Genomic DNA, 27,990 nt, shown 5'->3' on the forward strand with positions numbered 1-27,990 from the left:
ATAATGAACAGGCTGCGATGTCAAGTTTGCAACGCTGTAATATATTGTGTGTGCATGAGGCGCTGGCGCAATCGAACAGAGAATACAAAAACATGCTCAAAATGTAATTTTAGTCAAATAAAAGAGTAGGACAGCATTTGAAACTACAAACTGTGTTTACTTTTATTTGTGTACACTCACAATAAAAGAGATCATAGTGCTTTTAAAAAATACAGAAAACGAACAGGATGTGCTTTCTGTTGTCTCGGTTTCCTTTCCATCAACTTGTTTGTGGAGCTCCGCGCCTCACACAAATGAACCAAACTCAACAGCACACTGTCACAGTTTTTTCTTTCGTTTTGTTAATAGGTTACTTTTTTTTTTTAAATGCATAATTTAAGTCAAGTAGAAGCATAGGAGGAAGCAGGATCCACATGCAGCACACTTTATTAAATAAACTCAAAACTTGACAAAATCAGACTCAGAGTAGGGAACAGGACTCAGGAACAGACCAACCAACATACAACATCAAGAACTCAACAAAGACTGAACTAGACACAGGACTTACACAGGCAAACAAGCTGAACAAGATAACAAGGGGGATCAGAGACACCTGGGGAGACTAAGGCCCCATTTACACTGCATGGTTCAAGTGACCCAATTCAGATTTTTTTCCTCTCATGTGGCACAGATCGGATATGAACGGTGAACGTGTAAGCAGGAAAAAAACGCATGGATTCCGATTTTCTCAGATCGGATTCAGGCCTCACTCATATGTGGTAATAAATCGGATATGAATCGGATACATGCATTTGTGTGTGCCATGTAAGCAGACAAATCGGATATTCCCCAGTAAATGCGAGTCATACGTCATTAAAAAAAGTGACGTCAACTCAGATGGACACCACCAACTGAGATCACATGACTTATTATAGGCGCGATGGAGGTTCAACAAGGGCTCTCCTCTTTTTTTCTCCGCCGTACGAGACCAATGTTTTGCTGACTTTTTTGCTGACTTTTCAAAATATTGTGGAAAGCAAAACACTGGATAATTGTATTTGCATCTTCATCCATTGCATTTCGTGCTGTTTTACTTCCTTTTCCGGGTCAGAACTTCTACATTTGGTAGTTTCGGCAGTATATAATGTAAATGCAAAAATCGGATACGGGTCACTTTTAAAAGATGATGTAAGCGGGTCGTCAAAAAAATCGGATAGTCAGCAAATCGGATTTGGGCATCAAGGCCTGCAGTGTAAATGCAGCCTAATAGACAATCATACCGGGGAACTGCTAAACATGGGACAAGACAGGGGAACACAGACTGGAATCATAACAAATATATTTCGCATATTTGTATTTATTTTATATAGTGAACACAGGTACTGATCATATAGAAACAGAAAGTCCAAACAAACTGAAATGTGACAGACAATGATTTTAAGAAAATTCTGGCAACACATATTTTAAGTCTTGAAAACCTGTGCTTTAGTGTATACATCCTGGTTACATATGTACCAGTGGAAAACATTAAACACACACACACACACACCAAATTTAGCTCATCCCATTACTATTTGTATAATGTATTTTGTGAAGTCAGAGTGTGTCTTTGCAACCACAAAATACACAGCACAGGGAAAACTAAATATAAACCAATAGATATAAAATGTAACATGTCAAGGTAGCAACAACTCAAAACCAAAAATATGAATTGCTCAGAATTGTAGTTAACTATCATCATTTTTCAAAAAAATTTAGTTAACCCTCTGGGGACCAAGGTGTTTTTGGGGCCCTTGAGATGTTCTGACATGCCTTGACATTTGTGCTTTTTTCAGTTATTTATAAACATGTTAATGCCAAAGGTGTAAATTCACTCTATATAGCACAAACAGGGTTACCATAATCTGCGAGCAACGTGTATGTAGATGTTTGTATTTTTAAGAGAATAATGTTTATGCGTGGTTATTGGAAAAAATAAAAATGAAAGTTGCTGAAATAAGACCACAAAACACATATTAAATATGTGTCCACAAGACTTTTGACTAATGGATGTTGTCGCTTCGAGTTCTGGCTTCAAAATTATGTGAAAATAGTCTTGCTTTATCGTTCACAAAAATAAATACATTGATTTAAATGGTGTAAAACAGGTTTTGCTTGGAAAGCCAATATGCGAGGGGGGCGTGAAGGAGGAGTGGTTTACACCTGAGAATACAATGTCCCACCCACTCTGCATAATGAGCCATTCATTCAGGTGTGACACTGACTGAGCCACAATGCAAGGACAAAATATATATTTAGAAGAAGACTTATATTGACCATTTAAGATTTCGCTTACATCTATCTTGTAAATATGTTTTGCTATTTTATTAAAAAGGTTACAATTACAACAATAATTACAATTTCAACAATATTTCAAGTGTACTCTTACTTTGTAAAAAAAAAAAAAAAAGATTATAGGCCTACATTTTATCATATGTATTCATTAGTTTGAAAATAGCCAACATTGGAACATCTAACATCTTAGTCTATGACTTTATTTTTGACAAAAATAGTATTTATATATATAGTATAGTATTTTACAGTAAAAACTGTACCCAAATCTAGTCAACAAAATGTTGTCTTTCATACTTCGCCTGACTGTAATGTTTTTATGAAATATTAGGGCATATAAGTCGATTTTTACTCATCTCAGTAGGCTATAGCAAAGCAGTTTATTCTTTCACACACAGACGCGCGATTCATATTTAGGCTAAACAGTCTTCACAAATATGTACCCTTCATTCATCTCACAGAAACGCGATTCATCTTTTTGCGGTTTACATAGGCCTACACTAACGTTATTCCATCCACACATTCCACCACATTAACAGAAAGGTTGAGAAATTGAGAAAAGATAACAGCCCTACCTCACTCCTCAGCGGGATCTATTGCTCCTCATATCAGCACTGTTCTGAGGAAACTTTTCTCCATAAGGTAGGCTATATTATGCCTCACTCGCGGCGCTTTGTTTACAGCTGATGTGGGCGTTTCACAGGTCTGAAATGATTCTCAGAATTTGCGTTTGAATAGCATGCGCTCTCCGGGGAGTGGTCACATTACTTTTGAATGAGCTCGACTGGAATCGCTCTATTTTTATATAGATTACAGAAGCTGAGAATATTTGTTTTTTATATAAATTAATTCATTTAAAAGATGCGATCTCAAGCTTTATGCCGGTGGGTCTGTTTGCCTGTTTGACTGAATTTTCGCTGAGTTATAGATCATTTTCGAACGCGTTTCAAATGGGAGTTTACTGACAGAGAGAAGGCAGAAATCGAATCATGTTAATTTTTCTTTATTTGTCAAAAAGCAAAACACTTTATTTTTATTGTGAGTATACAGAAAAAAAAATAGAAACTGAACAGGATCGATTGATGTATTACACGAAAATGAAAGATCAAAATTAACAGAACATTTTGTGTTTATTTTTCATCGCAAAAAAAAAAAAAAACGAGCAAAACATGCAGGCGAGTTTTTGGTCCCCAGAGGGTTAAACACAGTGTGAGCCAAACATTATAACAAAACACTCTAGAATGCATAATTTTAGTGCTGCAAGACATTGGCATTACAGTTTTTATAATAGCAATTATTAAGAGATGATTTTATCATCATAACATATTGAACAGAGAGAAAATACATTGAATAAACAGTAACAGTTCGTGACAATCCAGCAGTCTGAAACTGAACATGTGGATCCTCTGAAACAGTGATGACATATACTGTAGCTTTTATAAGAACACACCAAATGAAGTGTTTCTACAGACCATCACCTTTGACTCAATGAAGTCTCTACAGATTCACACACAATAACAGACAAAACCCTAAACGTGTGACCTGCAGTCAGACCCTCCATTCAGAGAAGGGCTGACAAAAAAATGGGACGGCAAAAGATTTCAAAGGTTATGAAATGTTCATTGAACACTTAAATAATACATACAATATAAAACAGCTTGACTACCTCATATGAATGAACCTCTCCTGTCTATTGGTACGTTTAAGAAGCATTAATCTGTGAGATCAGAACTGCTCATTATGAATGCTGCGTGCATCTTCACATATAACTATGTTAACTATAACTATAAGTAACTCATTCATATAAGCAAAATTACAGATAATTTAACCAATTATATCTATAGCAAGCTGAATAATTCTTAATGTAATGTGTTACTCATTTTCACATAATGAAGTGAAAGTGACTTGAAGGCTAATAAATATGGTAATTTTTAGGCTACGGCCGCCCCACTACAAGTAAGAATTGCAATTACAGATCTCTACATTTGCATTCTTACTAGTAAAACCTTGTATTTAATAGATGCAAAACAGAATTGTATTTACAACTATTCAAAAAATAAAAAAGGTAATTGCAACATAATTGTGACTCTAGATCTCATAAAATGCTAACTCTAGACCTCAAAATCTGGATTTACATCTCACAGTGAGAGTTTAACCTTCAGGGTTCCTAACATTTTTCATTTCAAAATTCCATACTTTTCCAGAGTGGATTCAGTACTGCATGGAGTCATCAGATACAAAATTCACTTTCACTCCTTTTTTTTTGATCCTCAAAAAGTCTAAACACTCCCAATAATCAAGCCATTTGGATTTTCTGAGCAATATGATGTCATATTGCTCATGCTCCGCCCATGACCGCTGACGGACTGTCCCATGTTAGCATATTTCCAATGCATATTTCCGCCCTCAGCCATTTGTGTACTGTCCGCCAAGGCAGGTTGCCATGACACCCCCCATGGAAGAGGGGTGAGCAGTTTCTCATTATCATTTAAAGAGACATGCACCGAAACGGGTTGCTGTGAACAGAACTGTTTTTGAGGAGGTAAAAAGGGTGTTGTTTTACACAACCATTGAGGAATTTTAACCAAAGTATGTTACAAACTTTACATGAAGACCCTAAAGAATCATAACAACTTGTGGAAAATGGACATTCAATGACCCTTTTAAGTATTTGGGACTCTTACAAAAACTCCCGTTATAATCTATGAAGCTGTCTACACTCAACAATGAATCTCTTATTTACATTGAGTTTATATTTTGTTGTTATATGTAAGGATTTGTGAGTGTGCAGGACTCTAGCCAGGTAAGGTAAGATCCTATGGGTTTATGAATGAAACGCTCGTTTTAAAAACTTCCCCATCTACTGATATTTGTTATGACATCTGCTTCAAACATTAGAATGCTCATTATAACTTTCGTTACCTCTACAATAAGTAAGTTCACTTCAGCAGATAATTACTCTTTGACAGCAATGCTATAGAAATATAGTGAGCTACTGCACAAAATTAAGTTCATAGACAAAATTCTAAATGTCTGCACGATTGTTCCTCTGGCACACAAGGTCTTAAACTTGAAATTGCATGAAATAGTCACAGTTCTAATATTTAAAGTCAAAATTAGTTTTTTATTTTTTGCTCTGAAGAAATGGCCTTTCATTTATGTCTTTAAAGGAGCATTTCACCCATGGGAACATTGATCTTTATTGAAAGTGGGTCATATATGTAGTCGAAATGTAAAATAAATTTTGAATTTGGTGCCTTCTTGACCGAGGAAAGAAAGAAAGTAACTTCAGGACGCATTTGTATGAAAGACAACAACTCCCACAATGCACCACATTGCACAGCTGCGCAAGCCACTCCCACTAATCCAGAACAGCATATTCACTCATCCGTCTATAAGGCTAGCTACCACCGGAGCTTGAAATTCATTTCACACAAAATGTCTAACGTTAGTTAGTTGGCAAACTCATTAGTGAATTACTCCTCATTTGTATTTCTTTCGAAGTGGTGAATTATTGCATGGTAACGTTACCGGGATGTTCAGTCAGATGCAGTGCGAAACTAGGATGGTTCACAACACAAACGTCCGTGTCCTCGTCTGATTCAGAGATTTCGTCCAGGAGAAACTGGCATCGTTTAAATTCTTTGCCGCAGACGGACTGTATCTCTGTGTTCGTAGTTGCATAGTGAGATCACCGGCGCCACCAGTCCGCCCCCAGCTCGAGCCAGTCTGGGCTTCTCGTCCGCGACAGGCAGGTCTTCTGCCTCGGCTGCTCTTTGCTATGCGGCTCGTAAAGGTAGCCACAAACACCTGATTCAAGCATCAGACTTCCGAAATCCTCTTCTTCTACATCATATTGAGTAACGTACCCTCCGCTATTGTCATATCTTCACATCTGTCTCCACAGTGCCTGTTAGCTTAGCTTCCAAACAAGATGGAGGATATTGCTTTCAGTTTCAGAGAGTAAAGTCCCACCCACTGATCTGTAATAGGCCTGTAGCGTGAGCGGGTCCCGCCCCCTGGAATAATGAGGAGCTAGTGTTTGTAGTCTCTACACTTTTCAATGAAATGTGACTTCCTGCTTATTATGACGCAAAATGATGATTTTTACGTCATAATAAGCAGGAAGTAAAACACTTAAATCCTTATTTCTCCCATCTCAGGGAAAAATGAATGAAAAATCCACGTTTATTATAATATATGACTGGGTTTCTAACAATACAAAGCTTAATGCAAATGGGTGAAGTGTCCCTTTAAAGGCGGGCATACACTGTGCGATTTCAGCAAGGTACCTACTCACACTGAACGAGTATATCGCATGCGATGTAAAGCCAAAGCTCAGGATTTCTGTGCTCACACTATACGGTCCGAATGTCGAGCTGCGACTTCACTGCTCACACTCTACGTGTGAAATATGCGCGAATCAGCGTGATAAACCCTCGTGCCGGGTTGCGCCTATAGACGATATCATGTATCCAGAGATAATTGTCAAAACAAGCATCAGCTATCAAGATCAAGATGATTTAGCATTTCCAATTTATGTATTAAATTATTATTAGTATTATTGTATATTATTATTATTATTATTATTATTATTAGGAAAGGCTACTTTTATTATTAAAGTGATAGGCTGTTAAATTGCCACGCAATAATTTCATAGCACATCACCGCAAAACCAACGCGCTATGAGGAAAATAAAATATCACACAGAAGCTTAGCCTACTCCTCCTCATTGAAAATTGTCTAAAACATTTAGGTCGATTACAATGAATTACAGACATATAATTAATTATTAACCGTCTATAATATGTCCAAACACTGCAATAATTCATCAATGAAAATTAAAAAGAGCTTTATTTCAAAAACATTGTTTAACAAATTAATAAAAGAAGCAAAGTGTACATCGCAGGTGGCTGGAAGAAGTGGGTAATGGTTAATCCATTTTGCAACACGAACTGGAGGTAAGCAACAGTAATTTGTAGTTTGAACTACAGAACTTTAAGATCTCCCTCTTTTCGTTTTTTTTTTTTTTTTTTGCTGCAGATGAAATGGTTAAACTTCTGTTTTCGCGCAAGCGCAGTGAGGGGAAAAATGCTGAGTTTAGGGCAATCGGTTCGTATCTCTGCTTCAACTGTGCGATATAGTCACGAGGAGCGACCAAAATTTCTAACATAGCAGAAATTCATCCGACCATCCGATTGCCGGTCGGGAGAGATAATCGCCTCTCGTTTCCCCCTGTACACTGCACGAACACTGCACAACAAACGACAAAGATGAAAATCGTCCCGACCCGAAAAAGAGTCGCACGAGTCAGAATTTGGCTCAAAATCGGACGAAAATCGCACAGTGTATGCCCGCCTTAAGGTTCCTTACACGAGTTTGTTAAATTTGACACAGAGACACTGAAGAATCACGATAGACCAAAAATCCAGCATAGAGGGGTTCAGTGAATGTGGTGTTAAATGTGTGTAAGTGTGTGAGTGTGTGTTTGTCAGAGACACTGTAGAAGGACAGAGTGCCGGCAGACCAGTCCAGATACACTCCTACTCTATTAGAGGATGAAGGGCGAGGAATGTTTATGCTTTTATCATCATGCCAAGCAGAGTAAATCGTATCACAACAGTAAATATTCCAGGACTTGTCATTGAGTCCAAACCGACAGTCACTCCCACCTTTCCTGCTGATTCCTTTGTATGCCACTGCTACATGACCCCATCCAGTCCATTTAATCTCCCAGTAATGACGTCCAGTCAGACTCTCTTTACACAGAACCTGCTCACAGTTCTCAAATCTCTCTGGATGATCAGGATACGACTGATTCTTTCGCTCACATTTTGTTGTTTTGTTCCCTTCTAACAGAGAGAGACGAGTGTGTGCTGTGTTTGGATCCAGAGTGAGATCACAAGCATCTGAACACAGAAAGATAGATCAGAAGAGCTATGGCATTAAAAATGCATAGGTGTATGTATGTTTGAGGACTCACATTTCCGCAGTCCTGTCGTGATCCTGAAATTTCCTACATTTTCCAAACTGAACAGAGACAAAAACATAAAAAAAAAAAAAAAAAATCATATAACTGATAACTAATTTCCAATGAAATATTTAACTGTTGTGTAAAATAGATACAGCATCACAAGGGTTTAAGGAAAGATGATTAAATACTGCATTTGAACCTGATAGACCACAACAAAGTGGTAAGAGTAATGTGTAAAATGTGAATTAAACATTTAACCCTCTGATCATTAGGCTCAGTTTTAAATCTCAGTAGTCTACCTTTCAATGTAAAATGCCCCATTTCAAAAATACAATTTGTCTTAATATATTTTATGTGTTGATTTGAGCAATGTTGATTTATGCTATCTTTTTCTTAAGAGATTTTTATGGATTCTGCTACATTTAGTCAGAAAAAGCAAGGTTAAAAAATCCATGATACACAAGAACATAAAAACAATTTCTTAACAAAAGATTAGATGACCCCATCACACACTGCCCCACATACTTGAGAAACTGCAGAGAGCAGTTTGGATCCTTTAGTTTATCGTTGAGCAGCTGGACTCCTGATTCTCCTGGGTAATTGTAGCTCAGATCCAGCCCTCTCAGGTGAGAGGGGTTTGAACTCAGAGCTAAAGACACATAACCACAGCCTTCCTCTGTCACCATACAGCCTGACAACCTACAGAGGCAGAAGTGTGTGTGTTTATATTAACCAGTCTTGGGATACAAGGTGATATGGCTGCTGGCAAAGTGAAAGTGATGTTGTATTCCTCATTTGCAAATCACTTAAAGGTTGTATCAGTGATTTCAGGCCCCCCAAAAAAAGATCACATTCATCTAATCTTTCCTAACGATCCTCTAGCTGCCCGCCCCATAAGCATGCCGTCAAAAAAACGCGTCTCTGTAGGCAGCCTACAGGGGGTCGGTGTTGTGAGGTTTTGTGCTCGTGCACGGCTGCACCCGAAGTCGGAGCTGAAGAAGAAGCTGTCTCAAAACCCCACAACACCCTTCCCCTGTCGTGATTGGTTGGAACACTATTTGTTAGTGTTTTGAGTGGTTGGTGAAACCAATTGTTTTTGTGTGCAGATCTCAGAGCCTAGGCTGCCTACAGAGACGTGTTTTTTTGACGGCATGCTTATGGGGCGGGCAGCTAGCGGATCGTGAGGAAAGATTAGATGAATGTGATCTTTTTTTGGGGGGGCCTGAAATCACTGATACAACCTTTAATATAAAAGTAAATGAGTAAATGTTAACTTCACCCATTTATTACCAAACTGTGCAGTAAAGTCACTCCAAGACTCTCTTTATACCTGGCCTTAGAATGTGTTTTCTGTTGTTAGATCTTGACCACATTAAAAGCCAGGCATAAACTGACACATTGTGATCACATCCCTAAAAGTATATTTGCTGTACTTTCAGGGTGACCATGGATGTGTTCTGGTCAAATTTAATGAAGTCAAATTTATTTGTGTTTTTCACTATACACATTTCAGAGCAGTTTTACCAAAAGTCACACTGTTGTGTCAATAAAGCATTATTGCTTTAAAATATATTAAAGTTACCATATAAAAACCATATACGTTTTATGGTTGGGTGATATAATGATATAAAATGATGATACAAGTCTGAGCATTAAGAGATGTAAACATTGATCTGTATTTTCTATTAAGAGATTGAAATATAGATCAGTTTTGATTTATTAAGATATTTAAATACTGGTCATTTCTGTCAGGAAAAATTTCTCAAAAACTAATATTATATTTTCATCAATACTTTGAGAATCACTTACTCATACTTTAAACAAAAAGCATCACAGGTTAAAAGTCTGATAGGTGTGTATAAGTTTTGTTGAAAAGTTTCATGGTAAAAGTGTTTTAAGCCTAATTCTATTGAAGCATTAGAATAAATGCCAACAGTGGCCTTGAAGTGAGATGTACCAATCAGAGTAACTACAGTGCTTACAGAAAGCATTTTAAATCTAAAAGCTGAATCAACAACAGTTCACAGCACATTGCCTATTTGTCTTGCTTTCTACATACTGGTGCTACTGAATTAAGTTATACATATGTTCACTTAAAAATAAAAAATAGCATGTTTTACCAACATAATAACTTATGAATGTATTTTATCATATATTACTTAACTCTTTATATCATGCCAGACTTTGGTTGGTTTGGATTAGATTCCTCATGGCCTGTGGGCTGTATTTTTAACAACCCCAATTTATGCATCACTATTATGGAAGTCTTCAACAAAGGATCGCAGTGCACTTTTTGTGTTTGGAAATATTTCTGCAAAAATTTAGGTGTTAAAGCAACACTAAGGAACTTTTCCTCTTCGGTTGCCCAACAGGTTGGAAGCGGAATTGTCCATTACCACTGTCGTAAATAATTTTGCCTACCGCAGCCTACTGTCGCACACACGCTCGCTGTTTATCTAGCACCGGCTTTGGAATGAACGATGTCCACAGACAAGGTAGAGTATGTTGCATGATTTCATGAAAGTATGATGTATTGCAACATTAGAAACGAAGAAAAACTAAATAATCACTATTGTAACGCTTGACGTAAACCAAGTAAAATTTGTAGTTTTCTCATTTGAACTACAGAAACGTGACCCGGTTTGGCAAACTTGCATAGTGCGGTTATAGCAGATATATGGCCGCAAAGCGAATCCAGAAGTGCCTTTCACCCTGTTACGACTTGATGAACCACTGATACGATTTTGGAAACATTATTTTAAGTTAAAAAATGTTCCTTAGTGTTGCTTTAACAGCAGCCAACTATGAGGTAGAGCAGTTAACATCCAAGCTGATCATGAGGAACTTAAAGTAAACTGCTATATATTGTGATTATAGTGATTTTAAATCCTGCTCCTAGAAAGTTGTCATCCTGCAGAGTTCAGCCCAACCACAAATCAATTACACCTGAACCAGCGAATCAAGAATGACAGGCAGGTATATCGAAGCAGGGTTGGAACTGAAGCTGGCAGGAAAGTCTATCTCCTAGAGCAGATTTGGCTCTCCCTGCTTTAAAAGGAAATGGAAAGTAAACTAAGCATCTGTTTTAGACTTCAACAGATATTAGACATGTAGAGCTTTATTACTAAACACCTCCATCAGGAATTAATCAGAGATTAGTAGGGCTGTGTACCGAGTATGATACTTTTAAGGTACCGACCGAATTGCTTCGATTCTATTGAGTATCGAAAAATGACTTGTTGTTCGGTACCAGATTTCGATACCTAAGGGGTTAACTTGTCAACGTCAGTGAGCCAATAAGCACTAAAAACAATAGTTTACGCGGTTATGCCCAGAGACGTGGCTCACGTGAAGTGTGTAAGCGTCCCAACACCCTAATATGAGGCACCGTCTAGAGCTTAAATCGTGTTCACGAGTCCACATTGACGCACCAGATAACACGTCAGCAGCGTCAATGTGGACTCGTGAACGCGGATGGAAAACAGACCGGAAGAGAATACAATATTGAATAAAGTCGTAGTTTTTGTTCATTTTGGACCAAAATGTATTTTCGATGCTTCAAAACATTCTTAATAACCCACTGATGTCCATGGACTACTTTGATGATGTCTATTACCTTTATGGACGTGAACAGTGACACGTCCATTGAAATCTAAAATATCTTATGTCTTCAGATGAGAAACGGAGGTCTTACGGGTTTGGAGTGACATGAGGGTGAGTCATTAATGACATAATTTTCATTTTTGGGTGAACTAACCCTTTAAGGTATTTTGGTCTGGTATCGTATCGAAGTTATAATTTTGGTATCGTGACAACACTAACTTGCATACACATATACCAAGTAGTCACACATACATGTATACTGCTGGATGCTCAAACAAATACATATGACATGCACGACGACACACCTAAAGTCGCTCATGCAAATACGAGCAAACTCTACACACAAGAGACACGCGGAACTCTCCGCGCACATACTCATGAGACGCGCGCGCACACAATCTCTCCACGCACATATGAGACGCGAGCACACACACACAAACTCACGCACATACTCAATAAAACGCGAGCACACTAGGGGTGGGAGATATTGACCAAAATGAATATCTCGATATTTTTTTCCAATATCTCGATATCGATATTCAGAAGATATTTTTGCCATCCTTCAAAGAAACTTGTGCAAACTGGCAAAGAAGGTCCAGTTGGTATTTTGACTTGCTGCATTTGACCTATTATTGTAGGCTATAGAAAAAAAACAATAAAGGAGCTAACTAAACAGAATCTGAGGTAGCCCCTACTTTTTCCACTTACAAAAAAATAAATAAAAAAACGTAACTAGGCACCTCTTATTAAAGGAGCTGTATGTAAGAAATCTATTTCAATTAATCATAAAATGGCCCTGATATGTCACTAGACATTAAGAAATCATGTTCATTTCAAATACTTATATCACTGACAACAGTAGTATGGCTAGGATATTGTCATTTAAAAAGTGGACTTGCAGCCCTCAACTGATGTTGATGTTGTCATTTTGTGTTTTGGCCTGACGCGCCTCCCTCCACCTATCTACCAATCACGAAGTCAGTAGTGTTTCGGGATCCGGGTTGCCAGCTTTGCTCTAACCTACCCTAACTCTAGTCGGATTAAAATGTCTAACGTTACTAAATCAAAAATACCTCGTTATAATTTAGAAATTCGTCGTGACAAAGTCCGAAATAAAACCAGAATTTGTATTGGAGATGCTTTTGAAAGATGGAGACGGCTGAAAACGGAGAAGAATTTGAACACAGACGCCAACGTTGCTAATTTTCTCCTGGACAGGTAAGATTCATCTATGCTTGGCTAACTTGTACTTGATGTCAATGGACATTTCATATATTCATGACAGTCGAACAAAGTTATGCATGTTCGTGCAAAGTAATGTAACGTTAGCTCACATGGACGTATGCTAACATTAGCAATGCATTATAGGAGCCCGTTTCTCTGTCATTATGCTGAGGAAAACAGCACGCCCATTATGGCAATTCACGTATATCGTGGACTAAGTTATCATGCTGCAAGTTGACCTGTATTTCACATCACACATTTTAGCGTTATGGACGTGTGCTGCAGGGTATTAAAAAAATACAGCTGGCCACTTTCACTTCATGAATAGCTGTATCTTTGATATTGGTTACACACATAGATATCATATATGATATCTATGGTTACACATAGTGACATAGGCTTGTGCTTGTACTTACATTAATGACAGATACATAACGTTACAAGTTAGACTAACAGATACCGTTATGTCTGTCACATACGAGCATATTTACATCTTTACGATTATGCTGTCACATACGAGCATACATCTTTACGCTTATATACGAGCATAAATCTTTACGATTATATTTAACTAATGACAATTAGTACTTTTTTTAAATCCATCCATTTTTCCCCAAAACGCTATAAATCCATAATTTTTCCCAAAAATGTATGGTTTGTCTTTTTAAAAAAGCCTTTTGTCTTTTATTTTTCGTGTTTGCATTTATGAGGAAAAAAAAACGTGACACGTGATAGTTCTCCATTATGGACGCGATGGCTCTGAAAGCGGCAGTAAAAGACTTTCAAACTTTCACAGAGACCTCAAAACAGAAAGCACAAAGCCTTTCTTTAAAACGAATTTCGTTTTGTATTAATTGTATCTTAATTTTAATAATTTTTTCATTAACCAATTTCCTGGATTTCATACATATATATATATAGGCTAGCAATCACAACAAAGGTGCTTGAACTGGAGATTATATCATCATGAACCGAACCGTAGCCTCGCCTCACAGGCCTAAAAAATGTGAAATATATTTACAGAAATCTGGTTCTAAACAAAACCATCCAAAACAAAATAAAACTATAATAAATGTGCATTTCTCCGGTGCGTTCACTAGCCTACTGCGAAGATCGCGGGTCTATCATCGACTTCATCTTTGCAGCCGACACAGAAATTAATAAACAATTAAAATATCTTATTGCAATATTTTACATATTCATAATCATTACTTTTGCTGGTTCTTTGAGGCAGCTTTTTAGGTTTATGGCGTTTTGGAAAAGAGCTCTTCACGTACAAACACCGTTTCAAAAAGGCACAGCGGCCCTTCAGCACAGAACAAAAAGAGAAAAAGCACGGACTTACTAATTACGAAACTTTGATGTGGTTGAACTGGTGAAACAGTCACAAATTCCTCTGCAACTCAAATCTTCTCAGTACGAGTTATGAAGGAAGAGAACAGCATTACAGTGTTCAGCGCGTCCTCCTCTGATTGCTGATTCTTTTAAATCATTTTACAAAACGGTTTTGCGCATGTGCTTCTGCGCGCACTATTTCGAATTTACTTATGAATGTGCGTTTTTGACGACACGGGACCATGGGCTGGGCCACTCGGAGGGTGCTTCCGGGAATAGTACTGCCCTACAGTATTAAAAATCGCTACACATAATTGTTTAGAATGTTATAGTGTGCGCTATTTGTTTTCTCTTTAACTTCTTTCAGCTCTTTTCATGTTTGGGGGGTCGGATTGTACAAATTATGAAATATTCGATATCCCAATTTTGCATATCGTCCAGACAACAATTTGGATATTATCGTCTAAACGATATATCGCCCACCTCTAGAGCACACACACACAAACTCTCCGCGCACACAGTCATATGAGATGCGAGCGCACACACACACACACACACACACACAATACCCTAAAGATGTGGAAAAGTAGATCAAAAGTGTGGCTACATTTCTCCAGGTTTGATGCCAACAGTGCGCGATGCAGTTTTTGCGGTAAAATAATTGCTGCAAAGACCGGTACCACGACAAATATGATGAAGCCCTTGACAGTGCACGGAGTAAACATAAGAGCAGAAAGTTGCTCCGTCTTCGACTGGTAAATGAAGAGATACCTTGTTGATCACTCTGACAGTGTTTATATTTCAATAATGACCTACTGAATGTACACAGCCGTTCAAAAATGTGTTGATCAGAATTTTTTTTAGTAAGGATGCATTAAAGTGATCAAAAGTGACCTTAAAATGTGTAATGTTACAAAAGATTTCTGTTTCAAATAAATGCTGTTCTTTTGAATTTTTTATTCATCAAAGAATCATGAAAAAATTTATCATAGTTTCCAAAATATTAAGCAGCAAACTGTTTTCATATTTCTGAAGGATCATGTGACACTGAAATAATGATTTTGAAAATTCAGCTTTGACATCACAGAAATAAATTACATATTGAAATATATTCAAATAAAATAACAGATTTTAAATTGTAAATCTATTTCACAATAGTACAAGTTTTACTGTATTTTTGATCAAACAAATTCAGCTTTGGTGAACATGAGCTCTTTATAAAAAACATTTTGTTCCTTTTGTGCTTTTTTTGTTCCTTTGTGCACTGGCTAAGGAGCATGAGTCAAACTGAAAAAATAAAACCAAAGTTTTTCTGAGCTAATGTGTTATATGCATATGTAATCTTGTTAAAATGGATTTCATAAAATATGTATCGAAAAAAGTATGTTTCAGGAACCGGTATCGAAATTCTTTTAACAATACCCAGCCCTAGAGATTAGACATGGAAAAATATTACTACAACAAACCTTAATATCTCCAGCTGACAGTTTGGGCTCTTTAGTCCATCAGAGAGCAGCTTCAATCCCGAATCCTTCAGGTCATTGTTACTCAGATCCAGCTCTCTCAAGACACAGTTTGGGGATTGCAGAGCTGATGCCAGACTCTCACAGCACTGCTCCAAGAGATTACAGCCAGCAAGACTATGGGACAAAATATGTAATAAAAGAAGGTAACTTCACTTCAGAAAAATGTGTTAATTGTAAATGTACAGAAATTAAACACTCACAGAGCTTTTCTACAGTTGATCACAGCTGGTATCAGTCTTCTTCTCCCCTCATCTGATGTGTTGTATGTCTTGAGGTCCAGCTCATCCAGCACCTCCTCTGACATCTGAAGCATGTAGGTGATTGTTGAGCACTGAGCAGGAGAGAGTTTCTTCTTTGAGTGTTTGTCTGATTTCACAAACTCCTGAATCTCTCTGGACAGAGTCTGATCTTTGACTTCCAGCAGACAGAGGAACAGATTGATGGATCTTTCAGTGGATAGTCCATGACCATCTTTGATCTTCTCTTTAATGTACTGTGTGGTTCTCCTGATGCTCTCTGAGCTGTTCTCTGTGTGTGTCAGTAGATCCTGTAAGAGTCTCTGATTGGACTCCAGTGAGACGCCAAGCAGGAACCGCAGAAACAGATCCAGGTGTCCATTCTTACTCTTAAGAGCTTTATCTACTGCTTCCCTTTGCAGACAATGAACTACATCCAAAAACTTAGATGGGTCAAAATTTTTCACTACATAAAGGTAAAACAAATAGAAAGCAGCGAGAAACTCCTGAACACTCAGATGAATGAAGCTGTAGACTTTCCTCTGATGAATCACAGATTCCTCCTTAAAGATCTCAGTGCAAATCCCAGAATGCACTGAGGCGTCAGTGACGTCTATGCCGCTCTCTCTCAGGTCCTCCTCATAGAACATCACATTGCCCTTCATCAGCTGTTTGAAAGCCACTTCAGCAAGTTTCACAATCATTTCTCTGTTGGACTGCAGGAGTTTCTCTGGATATCTCTCTTCATACTTCTGATTCCTCATGTTGATCTGAATCAGCAGGAAGTGGATGTACATTTCAGTCAGAGTTTGAGGGATTTCTGCACTCAGATCTTCTTTCAGGAGCTTTTGAAGCACAGTGGACGAGATCCAGCAGAAGACGGGTATGTGGCACATGATGTGGAGGCTTCTTGCTCTTCTGATGTGTGAGATGATTCTGCTGGCTTGATGCTTGTCACTGATTCTCTTGCTGAAATATTCCTCCTTCTGAGGCTCATTAAACCCCTGAATCTCTGTCAGACGGTTGATGTATTTGGAGGGGATCTGATTGGCTGCTGCTGGTCTGGAGGTGATCCAGATGAGAGCAGAGGGAAGCAGCTCTCCTTTAATAAGGTCTGACATCAACACACCCACTGATGAAGTCTCAGTCACATCAGAAACTTTCTGAGCATCTGAAAACATCAGTGTGATTCTGCTTTCATCCAGACCATCAAAGATGAACACAACTTTACACTCTTCATAAATCTTTGAGTCCAGATCTTGAAGATCAGGATGAAAGTCCAGCAGAAGTCTGTGAAGACTGTACTGATGATCTCGGATCAAGTTCAGCTCTCGAAATGGAAGCACAAACATGAAATTTACATCCTGATTGGCTTTTCCCTCGGCCCAGTCCAGAATGAACTTCTGCACAGAGACGGTTTTCCCGATTCCAGCGATGCCTTTAGTAAGAACAGTCTTGATTTGGTCTTTCTCCTCACATCCTGGTACAGGTGAGGCTTTAAAGATGTCATTACAATCGATTGCAGTGTCTTGTGAGTGAAGTGTTCTGGCTGTTTTCTCCATCTGTAAAACCTCATGTTCTTCATTCACTCCTTCACTCTCTCCCTCTATGATGTAGATCTGTGTGTAGATCCTGTTCAGGAGGGTTTCATTCTCTTGGAGTTTGTTTCCCTCAAATAATCTCTCATACTTGTGCTTCATGCTGGTTTTCTGCTGGTCTTTGACTCTCTGCAGGTCTCCAGTCTCCAGTCTGTGTGTCTGCTGGACTGATTCAGTTTTGTCCTGCCTGATGTGAGAGTGATAGTGGGATCTAGATGACGGTACAGATCTGATCAGCTCCTTTCCCTTGCTGAAATAGAAAATAACATAGCAGCAAAAAGAAATATGGCAATGATACAAGGACAGCTGACGACATCAGAAATATATTGGTTATTAGAAATAAGTTTTACACCCCTCATCAAGTAGCTCCTCTGTACAGTGTATATGTTACATATTTTGGAGTACATTTAGTGCTCTTTCATTTAGTTTATTAAATCATTATTAATCTGATATGCAGTACAGTAAATTAGTGAGTAAATGTTTATACTAACAGAGGATCAGAACACACTGGTTCATCACTCAATCTAGGGGGTTGCTCCATGGATCTGCTACTCTTCACAGACACACCACTGGGTTCTGGAGACTCTGATCTCAGTCTCTTCCTCCTGCTGACTCTGACAAAAGACAGACAAAACAGCATTTTAGACCATTTTTAAATGGGTTAGTTCAAAAATAAATATTCTGTCATTCCAAAAATGTATTACTTTCATTAATCTTTAAAACACAAATCAAGATATTTTAATAAAACTGAGAAATTCCATTCAAAGTCCATAACCACCAATTTTTTTTAAAGATCCAATAGGGTCTCACTAAAGGCTAAATTAAATTTGTTCATCATATTAAGTGATTGTATCTCTTCACAAAACTTGGATTAAATCACTCGATTCATATGGATTTGTTTTATGATGCCATTATTACGGTGGCCGAGAGAGCTCAACGCGCTGCAAATGAAGAAAACACATGCAAACAGAAAAAAACGCATGCAAACAGAAAAAAACACATGCAAATAGAAAAAAACACATGCAAATAGAAAAAAACACCAGCGAATAAGAAAACATCTTCATCAGTTTTACAACTCACGTGCGTCCCAATACTCACAACACAACCAAATACGGAAACGCGCTGCAATTACAGAAACGCGCTGCAAAAGTTCACAACACAACCAAACAGAAACGCGCTGCAAATAGAACAGAACACAACGGAAATGTTTCCGGGGAACCCAATAAGTGACGGACGGACGGCTAGGACGTGCTTACAGCTGTCTACTTTTATTATTATTATTTATTTTATATTTTTTTGCAAAACATACAAAGATGACACGTTTATGACATACAACTTTGTATACAATATACAAAATGTATTTGCGATATGTTCAATGTCATAAGAATACTAAAAAGAACAATGAGCTGAAGACTAAAATAAATAAATAAATAAAAAAGATAGAGAAAAAGAACGAGGAAAAGACATTAATCTATACTATCTAATCTATCAGTTACATTGAACACATTTTGTCATGTTATGTTAAAATAAGTTTCGTAAGAAATGTTAGAATGTAGCTATAGGTCCAAATATGAGATGGCAAGTTTTAAAGTTGAGACACTCACACAAAGATATAACACATATTTTAAAAACTTTGTTGTATAAAATGTGTATTTATTTGCAACAGTTATGTTAACAGCATTAATACTATATTTCTGGTAAGAACAGCTATTCAGCTGATGGACACGCGCTGGTGAAAATAATGAGGAAATTACGTTGTCTTTCGTTGCTCCCTTCATCAACATAATGGCACACAAGTACCCCGCTCCCTCCAAAGTGCCCAATTCAAGGGCTCTGCCCGCGTCTCTCTGGTAAAGCTCGCAAGCCGTCCGTCCGTCACTTATTGGGTTCCCCGGAAACATTTCCGTTGTGTTCTGTTCTATTTGCAGCGCGTTTCTGTTTGGTTGTGTTGTGAACTTTTGCAGCGCGTTTCTGTAATTGCAGCGCGTTTCCGTATTTGGTTGTGTTGTGAGTATTGGGACGCACGTGAGTTGTAAAACTGATGAAGATGTTTTCTTATTCGCTGGTGTTTTTTTTCTATTTGCATGTGTTTTTTTTCTATTTGCATGTGTTTTTTTCTGTTTGCATGCGTTTTTTTCTGTTTGCATGTGTTTTCTTCATTTGCAGCGCGTTGAGCTCTCTCGGCCACCGTACATTATGACCATTTTGGATCTTCAATATTTTGTTGGCATGAACTTTCAACAGAAGGGACAGAAATCTCCCAGGTTTCATTAAAAGTAGGCTGGGTGACAAAATGATAACAAAATTACTACAATATAATTTTCCTTGATAAAAAGATATAAAGAGTTTGATAAATGTGCGATAATGTTTATGTGCTAAAAGCGGAACAAAGCTCATTTGATCAATGCACCACATGGACCATTTATCCACTCAGCTCAAAGTCCAAATGGCAGCGCAGAACACGTTTACTAGATCAGATGTGTTTACTTGCTGAATGGTCTCGGTCACACAACCACTAAACAGCGCTGTGAGATCCAGTGAGAAGCGCTTGAATTCAGCGAAGAACACAAATGTCTCTGTGATTTAAACTGGTTTAAATCCAGATGAAACCGCGCTGACAAGCAGGAAACACTGTGCACAACAATGCAGTCAGAAAGCTTTTCAGTCTACAAATCACATCATTTACCATGGATATACTGTAGTAACACAAACTGCACCATGGAATTGTGGCAGAAATGTGGGATATTCAGATAGAATTTTATCATATTACTATGTAGACATGTATTACATATAATTACAGTATTTTTTTTTGTGATAAAGCTATAGTGTTTGTGAATTTATACTAAATGTATTTAGGCTACTATTTTTCATATAAAGTACCATAGAAACCATATAGTTACATTCTATCATGGTATTGAGGTGCTGTACGCGTGGTTTTAACTGTGTTAACTAAATATATTATATTATGGATGACCAATGGTTAATTTTAATAAAACTCAAATAGTCTGAATATATTTTTACCATTTAAAAATGAGGTTGTTCATTTTACAGATGTGTCTGTTTTTGTTAATGAACATTGTTACATGCTCAGAGGATATGGTGTTCTGTTGTTGTTGTTGTTGTTGTTGTTTTAAGGTCGTCAATCATCATTGTGACGTTTACACCTGAATGGGCGTCCCTACTATAAAAGTCTGACGCAGACCGGAAGCGCGATAGAGAAAGAAGGAGGGAGCTGATTCTTTTGTTTTGTCACACTGGGTTGTTGGTGTGTCTCGTTTTTTTATTTTTTATTCTTTGTTTACCCTCTTCAATTTTTAAGTTAACAGTTTGTTTTCTCCCGGTGGTTTGTTGTTTTTGTATTAAGTTGAAACTTTGAGTCTTTATGTTTTTGTTTTTCATTTTGTCTTACAGCCGACCAGGGAGTAGTGACCAGGGAAGTACGTCACGTGACTTCCATTTCATAAAATCTAGGAAAGCACATTATTAAGACACTAGGTAAGGAGCGGGTGCCACTATTGTATGTTTTGAGTTTTCTTAAGTAGTATAGGCAGGGCGTGTTGAACGCTGAATACTTTATTTTGTTTGTTGCATTTTTTTTCTCTTCTTGTTATATTAGTAGTTTATTGGGAAGGCAATGTATTTGGAATGCGGGTTGTGTTTTACTTCTTTTTTTTATTTAGCCCCGCCCAGGTTCCTACTCCCTGTGTGCGGTATTTGTGTTTTTTTTTGTCTCTCTCTTTTGAGCACTTTGTTGTGAATAAATATATTCCTTTTCTCAAGTTAAAACGCCCTTTGTTCTTGTGTTCTTTTGCACCTAAGCGCCTTAATCACCTTACCAGATATTAAACAATCCGGTTATTAATACATTTATTTTGTGTTGTGTCTCCTCATGCCCTTATCCACTTTAGGGATGTTATATCTGCATCTTAACTTAAGATACTTCTACTTTCAACTCACTGTCAAACGTGGATTCCCAAGAGACAAAACCTGTAAAATGATTAATATTGCAGCCTGCACTGCAAACTGTGCAGCAGATTAATACATCAAAATTATGACATTAAAATAAGGCAACTCAAACCTGTTTCATGACTAGAAACAATATCACACATAAGCACATTTAGAAACAAAAAAATATATTTTTCTATAAATATATTTATTTTAAGGAAAAATGACTGGAAAAGTGTAAAGAATTCAAAAATGTGTGTTTGTCATGTTCCGTCAATAAAGAGTAGGTGAAATTCACAATTAACAATCTGGTTTCTACAACTTTCACTTAGGATAAAAAATTTGCCTTTAAACTTGAAAGAAATAAGGGTTTGACATTTATCATTATAATTACCGATATCGTCCGATCTGAACATTTTTATTGTGATAAGTGTTTATGGCCATATCGCCAAGCCCTAATTAAAAGTTTCTTAATTTGTGTTTCAAAGACAAACGAAAGTGTTACAGTTTTGTAGCAGTTTTGGGAGTAAATTACTTAATTTAATTTTTTGGGAATCTGTACAATTTAGGCCCATTCACAAAAAGAGCAATAACTATAATGATAACTACATTAGCATCTCCATCAAAAGACTATAATGTTTTGTTTTATTTCCAACGGTTGCTAAAGTTTCGTCATCTACTGTTTTAAACGCACAAGCTCTTTAAAACCAATGGATTTTGATTGGCAAAAATGACTATGGCAGTGATACAAGAACTAACAATCAATATAGATTATAAATAAGTTTGGCACCCCTCTTCAAGTTGCTCCCCTGTGCAATGCATATGCTAGGCCTACATATTTTGGAGTGCATTTAGTGCTCTTTCATTTAGTTTATTATATCATTATTAATCTGAGATGCAGTACAGTAAATTAGTGAGTAAATGTTTATACTAACAGAGGATCAGAAGACACTGGTTCATCACTCAATCTAGGGGGTTGCTCCATGGATCTGCTACTCTTCACAGACACACCGCTGGGCTCTGGAGACTCTGGTCTCTGTTTCTTCCTCCTGCTGATGAAGATAACAAAACAGAATTTTAGACAATAATTAAACGGGTGTCACGATCCACACACGGGAAGCAGGGAAGATCCAAAGATGCAGTAAGAAATCAATTTATTAAGGGAAAATCCAAAAACAGTGGTCAAGTCCAGGCAAGGGTCAAAATCCGAATAGGCAATCCAAAACAAGACACAAACAGGAACAGGCAGGAAACAGAACACAGAAGTGGCGTGATAAATACAACAAGGACTCCGTAACAAACACTAAACAGGCAGGGTATTTATACACAGGGAAATGACAATGATAATAGGAAACAGGCTGAGTGCAATGATCAGTGATAAGGGACAGCTGAGTGCAATGAAAAGACAAGGATCATGGGGAATGTAGTTCAAGAGTGTGCTGGACACCGTGAGGAAGGAGGACATCTAGTGGTGACCCAAAGAACATAAACCAGACACTGTGACATAACCCCCCCTCTACGGAGTGGCTCCCAGACACTCCAAGACAGGACACGGAACAAAACAAGAGTTTAGGAGGGAGGTGGCACGGTGGAAGATCAGGGGGAGGGACGGGGGGCCAGGTCCATGAAGGGAAACAGAAACAGGAGGTGATGACTTAGCCGGGGACCAGGGCAAAGCAGACGGCCCCTCGGGCGGCCATGGCGAAGACGACCCATCGGGTGGCCAGGGCGGAGACAACAGTCCATCTGGCGGCCAGGGTGGAGACTTTCCCTCTGGCGGCCAGGGCGGAGACTTTCCCTCGGGCGGCCAGGGCGGAGACTTTCCCTCGGGCGGCCAGGGCGGAGACTTTCCCTCGGGCGGCCAGGGCAGAATCAACAGTCCATCGGGCGGCCAGGGCGGAGACTTTCCCTCGGGCGGCCAGGGCGGAATCAACAGTCCATCGGGCAGCCAGGGCGGAGACTTTCCCTCGGGCGGCCAGGGCGGAGACGCCCCCTCGGGCGGCCACGGCGGAGACGACAGTCCATCGGGCGGCCAGGGTGGAGACGACCCCTCGGGCGGCCACGGCGGAGACGACAGTCCATCGGGCGGCCAGGGCGGAGACGACCCCTCGGGCGGCCAGGGCGGAGAGGACCCCTCGGGCGGCCACGGCGGAGACGACAGTCCATCGGGCGGCCACGGCACTGGAACAGACACCGGCTCAGGCACTGGAACAGACACCACCGGCTCAGGCACTGGAACAGACACCACCGGCTCAGGCACTGGAACTGGCACCACCGGCTCAGGAACAGGAACTGGCACCACCGGCTCAGGAACAGGAACTGGCACCACCGGCTCAGGAACAGGAACAGACACAGACACAGACACAGACACAAACACAAACACAAACACAAACACAAACACAGACACTGGCTCCGGCTCAGGAACAGACACTGGCTCCGGCTCAGGAACAGACACTGGCTCCGGCTCAGGAACAGACACTGGCTCCGGCTCAGGAACAGACACTGGCTCCGGCTCAGGAACAGACACTGGCTCCGGCTCAGGAACAGACACTGGCTCAGGAACAGACACTGGCTCCGGCTCAGGAACCGACAGCACCGGCTCAAGAACTGGAACCGACACCACCGGCTCAGGAACAGGCACAGGCTCAGGGACAGACACTGGCTCCGGCTCAGGAACAGACACTGGCTCAGGAACAGACACTGGCTCCGGCTCAGGAACCGACACTGGCTCCGGCTCAGGAACAGACACCACCGGCTCAAGAACTGGAACAGACACCACCGGCTCAGGAACAGACACAGGCACAGGCTCAGGGACAGACACAGGCACAGGCTCAGGGACAGACACAGGCACAGGCTCAGGAACAGAAACAGGCACAGACACCACCGGCTCAGGTTCAGGAACAGACACAGGCTCGACGGCGGCCATCTTGTCAGGGAACACAGGCTCGGCAGACGTGACGTGAACACTCTCAGCGGCGGCCATCTTGTCTGAAGACACAGGCTCGGCAGACGTGACGTGAACACTCTCGGCGGCGGCCATCTTGTCTGAAGACACAGGCTCGGCAGGCGTGACGTGAACAGGCTCGGCGGCGGCCATCTTGTCCGAAGACACAGGCTCGGCAGACGTGACGTGATCAGTCTCTGGCTGGGCAGACGTGACGTGAACAGTCTCTGGCTGGGCAGACATGACGTGAACAGACTCGGCGACGGCCATCTTGTCCAAAGACACCGGCTCGGCAGGCGTGACGTGAACAGTCTTGGCACTCTCCAGGATCTGATATAGCCTTTCAAAGTACTCCAACAGAGTTTCAGCTGCCTTGTCTATCTTAGACTGCACGGGGACCTCCGAGACTGGGACCACCGGACTCAGGATCACTGGAACTGGGACCACCGGACTCAGGATCACTGGAACTGGGACCACCGGAACAGGGACCACCCTAACAGGGACCACCGGAACAGGGACCACCGGAACAGTCACGGAGGAGGTCTTCCTTCTCCACCTCCGTCTCTGATGGCAATCTGCTGATTCTGAGCTGGGCGGAATCAGTTGCGGATGGGGCTCTGGGCTGGACCTCACCAACCCAGAGTCGAAGGGGGGCCATGGTGGAGAGTGGTGTTGGGATTCCTCTCGATAACCTCCTCTACTGCTGGCTCCACGGGTCCCGCGAAATATGACCAACCGGGTTCCCTCAAACATATCTCTCCTCTCCCGCTCGGTGGCTGGGGGGGGAGAAATTGGTGTACATACCGCTGGATCTTGTATTTGACGGAGTCCTTCTGTCACGATCCACACACGGGAAGCAGGGAAGATCCAAAGATGCAGTAAGAAATCAATTTATTAAGGGAAAATCCAAAAACAGTGGTCAAGTCCAGGCAAGGGTCAAAATCCGAATAGGCAATCCAAAACAAGACACAAACAGAAACAGGAACAGGCAGGAAACATAACACAGAAGTGGCGTGATAAATACAACAAGGACTCCGTAACAAACACTAAACAGGCAGGGTATTTATACACAGGGAAATGACAATGATAATAGGAAACAGGCTGAGTGCAATGATCAGTGATAAGGGACAGCTGAGTGCAATGAAAAGACAAGGATCATGGGGAATGTAGTTCAAGAGTGTGCTGGACACCGTGAGGAAGGAGGACATCTAGTGGTGACCCAAAGAACATAAACCAGACACTGTGACAACGGGTTAGTTCAAAAATATATATTTTGTCATTCTAAACATGTAAGAATTTTATTCATCTTTGAAACACAAGTTAAGATATTTTTAATGAAATCTGAAAGATTGCTGTCCTTCTGCTAAAAGTCCATGAAACCAAAATTTTAAAGATCCGTTAAGGGTCTTCCGAAAGGCTAAATTAAATATTTTCATCATACAAAGTGATTGTATCTCTTCACAAGACTAAACCACTTGATTCATATGGATTAGTTTTACAATACATTTATGAGCCATTTGGATCTTCACATTTTTGATGCCATGGAGTTTCAGCAGAAGGGCACAAGTCTCTCAGGTTTCATTAAAAATTATCTTAATTTGTTATTCGAATATGAACAAAATTCTTAGAGGTTTGGAGCAGCCTGAAGGGAGAGAAAAATTACAAATTTCATTTTTGGGTAAAGGCCAAATTTAAGGCTAGAATAAGAATAACAATTATGATAAAAAAATTATCAGACTGTAAATGTTTGGTTATTCATCATCTTCCACTTTAAATGCACAAACGGCAGTCAATGATTTTATTGTTGATCATCTTTCTGAAAATTATTTCAATAAAAAAAAGAATTCTCGCTATATTTGTGGTGTGGACTTCTATTCTCATCAAATTCAAACAATTATTTATCATTATAGTTATTATTAAAATGCAGGCTTCAGGAATGCACTATCAGTCAATGTGGATTAAGAACATCTGACATGCAAAAATAGCTAATGTGTTACCTGAGGTCAGAGGTCACTGTTGCATCACTGGACGCAGAGGGACGATTCTTTGTGGGTTGACTGTCGCTTGATCCATCAGATGAAGAACTCATTTTAGAGGCAGTGTTCTCCTACTCACATTACTGTGTTGAGAGACTGATTTCAGACCTTACAGAACAGTACAGTTGTATAGTTCAATGATCCAGTTCAATGCTAAAAATGCTTTAACCACATGTAGACTGGAGTACAGATACATTAAAATATACCCTTAATCCACTGTAACTGCATGACCTACACATATAGAGTACTATTGTTCAATTAGGGTATTACAGCTTAAGTCCAGAGCAATACAAATAGCGGAATAAACGCAGAAATTAAATACAATACAGCATAAGTGCACTGAAAAAAATGACTTCAATTAATAAAACTGTCTAAATAACTGATATTTTTCAAAGTAAACAGAATTGCAGTTACAACTTGCAAGCAGCTTTGCAATGCTTCTGATCAGGGTTTGTTTGATGGCTGGTTTCACTTTCATTTACACTCTTGTGACATCTCTAATATTTTTCAGTTAATTTTTCAGTTCAAACATCAATTTCATAATATTTGCTGATGTTCAGTTATTTTCGTTTTATTATGGTACATTCATGTAGCCTCAGATTTAATTCTGAATACAATAAAATGTACAACAGTTTTAATATAGCAGTTTAAGCACTATTATAGCAACTTGTATGCTGTAGGCTATACGTTTAGCATACATCAGTGTTTTGTTGGCTACTGTGTCGATGTATTTTAGTGATTACAATGAGTGAGTCATTACAACGATAAATCAAATAACAGAATCGATCGTCAATACTGTACGTACATTAATGCCACATTCGTTAAGATAAAATCATAACAAGTCTTAATAAATAGCCTATTCGACGATGCCTGCGCCATATTGTTCAGAGCTGTTTGTTTTACCGTCGAAGGATAAGAAACTCAAAACCAAATAGCAGCTCACTTTGACTAGATGGTTACATGAAGAATAAGTTCTGAACTTACCACAAAATATGCAGCAGTTTACATAAAACGGTGTGTAAAACAAAATCCCAGTGTTAACAGATGCTTCCGAATGGCGTAGTTTCCCTGTTTTACTTTCGTTTTTAACTCCAACCAAATGTAAAATCGCGCTCCCTCTAGTGGCGCGGAGCATCTTCAAATTCGCAGGTTCTTCTTCTTCTTCTTCTTATAGGATTCCGGCAGTGTAGACGCTGCTGAGCGTAACTGCCCTCTACAGGTCAAAGTTTGACTTAAATTCTTACATACAGTCCAGTATC

The 27,990-nt window shown here is 39.4% G+C and overlaps 2 protein-coding genes across 3 annotated transcripts in view; one reads left to right on the top strand and one right to left on the bottom strand.

Annotated features, from left to right (window-relative positions):
- LOC311077597 (protein NLRC3-like) overlaps positions 1–27,990 on the top strand; it is a gene marked incomplete at its 3' end in the record, with an annotated part of 522,782 nt that overhangs the window by 102,337 nt on the left and 392,455 nt on the right. The gene's annotated exons all lie outside the window — the stretch shown is intronic.
- Positions 409–27,842, bottom strand: LOC311077593 (protein NLRC3-like). Of its 2 annotated transcripts, none has more exons than XM_084106148.1 (9): positions 27,716–27,842; positions 26,693–26,814; positions 22,687–22,803; positions 18,298–18,420; positions 16,173–18,056; positions 15,913–16,086; positions 8,810–8,983; positions 8,294–8,340; positions 409–8,219 (listed from the first exon to the last, which is right to left on the bottom strand). In XM_084106148.1, exons 2-9 carry the CDS (start codon positions 26,782–26,784, stop codon positions 7,693–7,695), a joined length of 3,138 nt encoding a protein of 1,045 aa, XP_083962274.1. In that variant the 5' UTR covers positions 26,785–26,814; positions 27,716–27,842; the 3' UTR covers positions 409–7,692. The 2 variants fall into 2 exon arrangements, with proteins under 2 accessions (XP_083962274.1, XP_083962273.1); XM_084106147.1 differs by having other exon boundaries at positions 26,693–26,839; positions 27,716–27,840.

This window comes from Abramis brama, assembly GCF_963993115.1.
Source record: "Abramis brama genome assembly, chromosome: 2".
In the NCBI taxonomy this organism is placed as follows: Eukaryota; Metazoa; Chordata; class Actinopteri; order Cypriniformes; family Leuciscidae; genus Abramis; species Abramis brama.

Coding starts and splice junctions, on each gene's coding strand:
- LOC311077593 (XM_084106148.1), bottom strand. CDS start 26,784: ATGAGTTCTTCATCTGATGGATCAAGCGACAGTCAACCCACAAAGAAT. Junction 18,057..18,297: donor CCAGTGTGTTCTGATCCTCT/GTTAGTATAAAC, acceptor TTTCTATTTCAG/CAAGGGAAAGGAGCTGATCA. Junction 8,220..8,293: donor CACGACAGGACTGCGGAAAT/GTGAGTCCTCAA, acceptor TTCTGTGTTCAG/ATGCTTGTGATCTCACTCTG.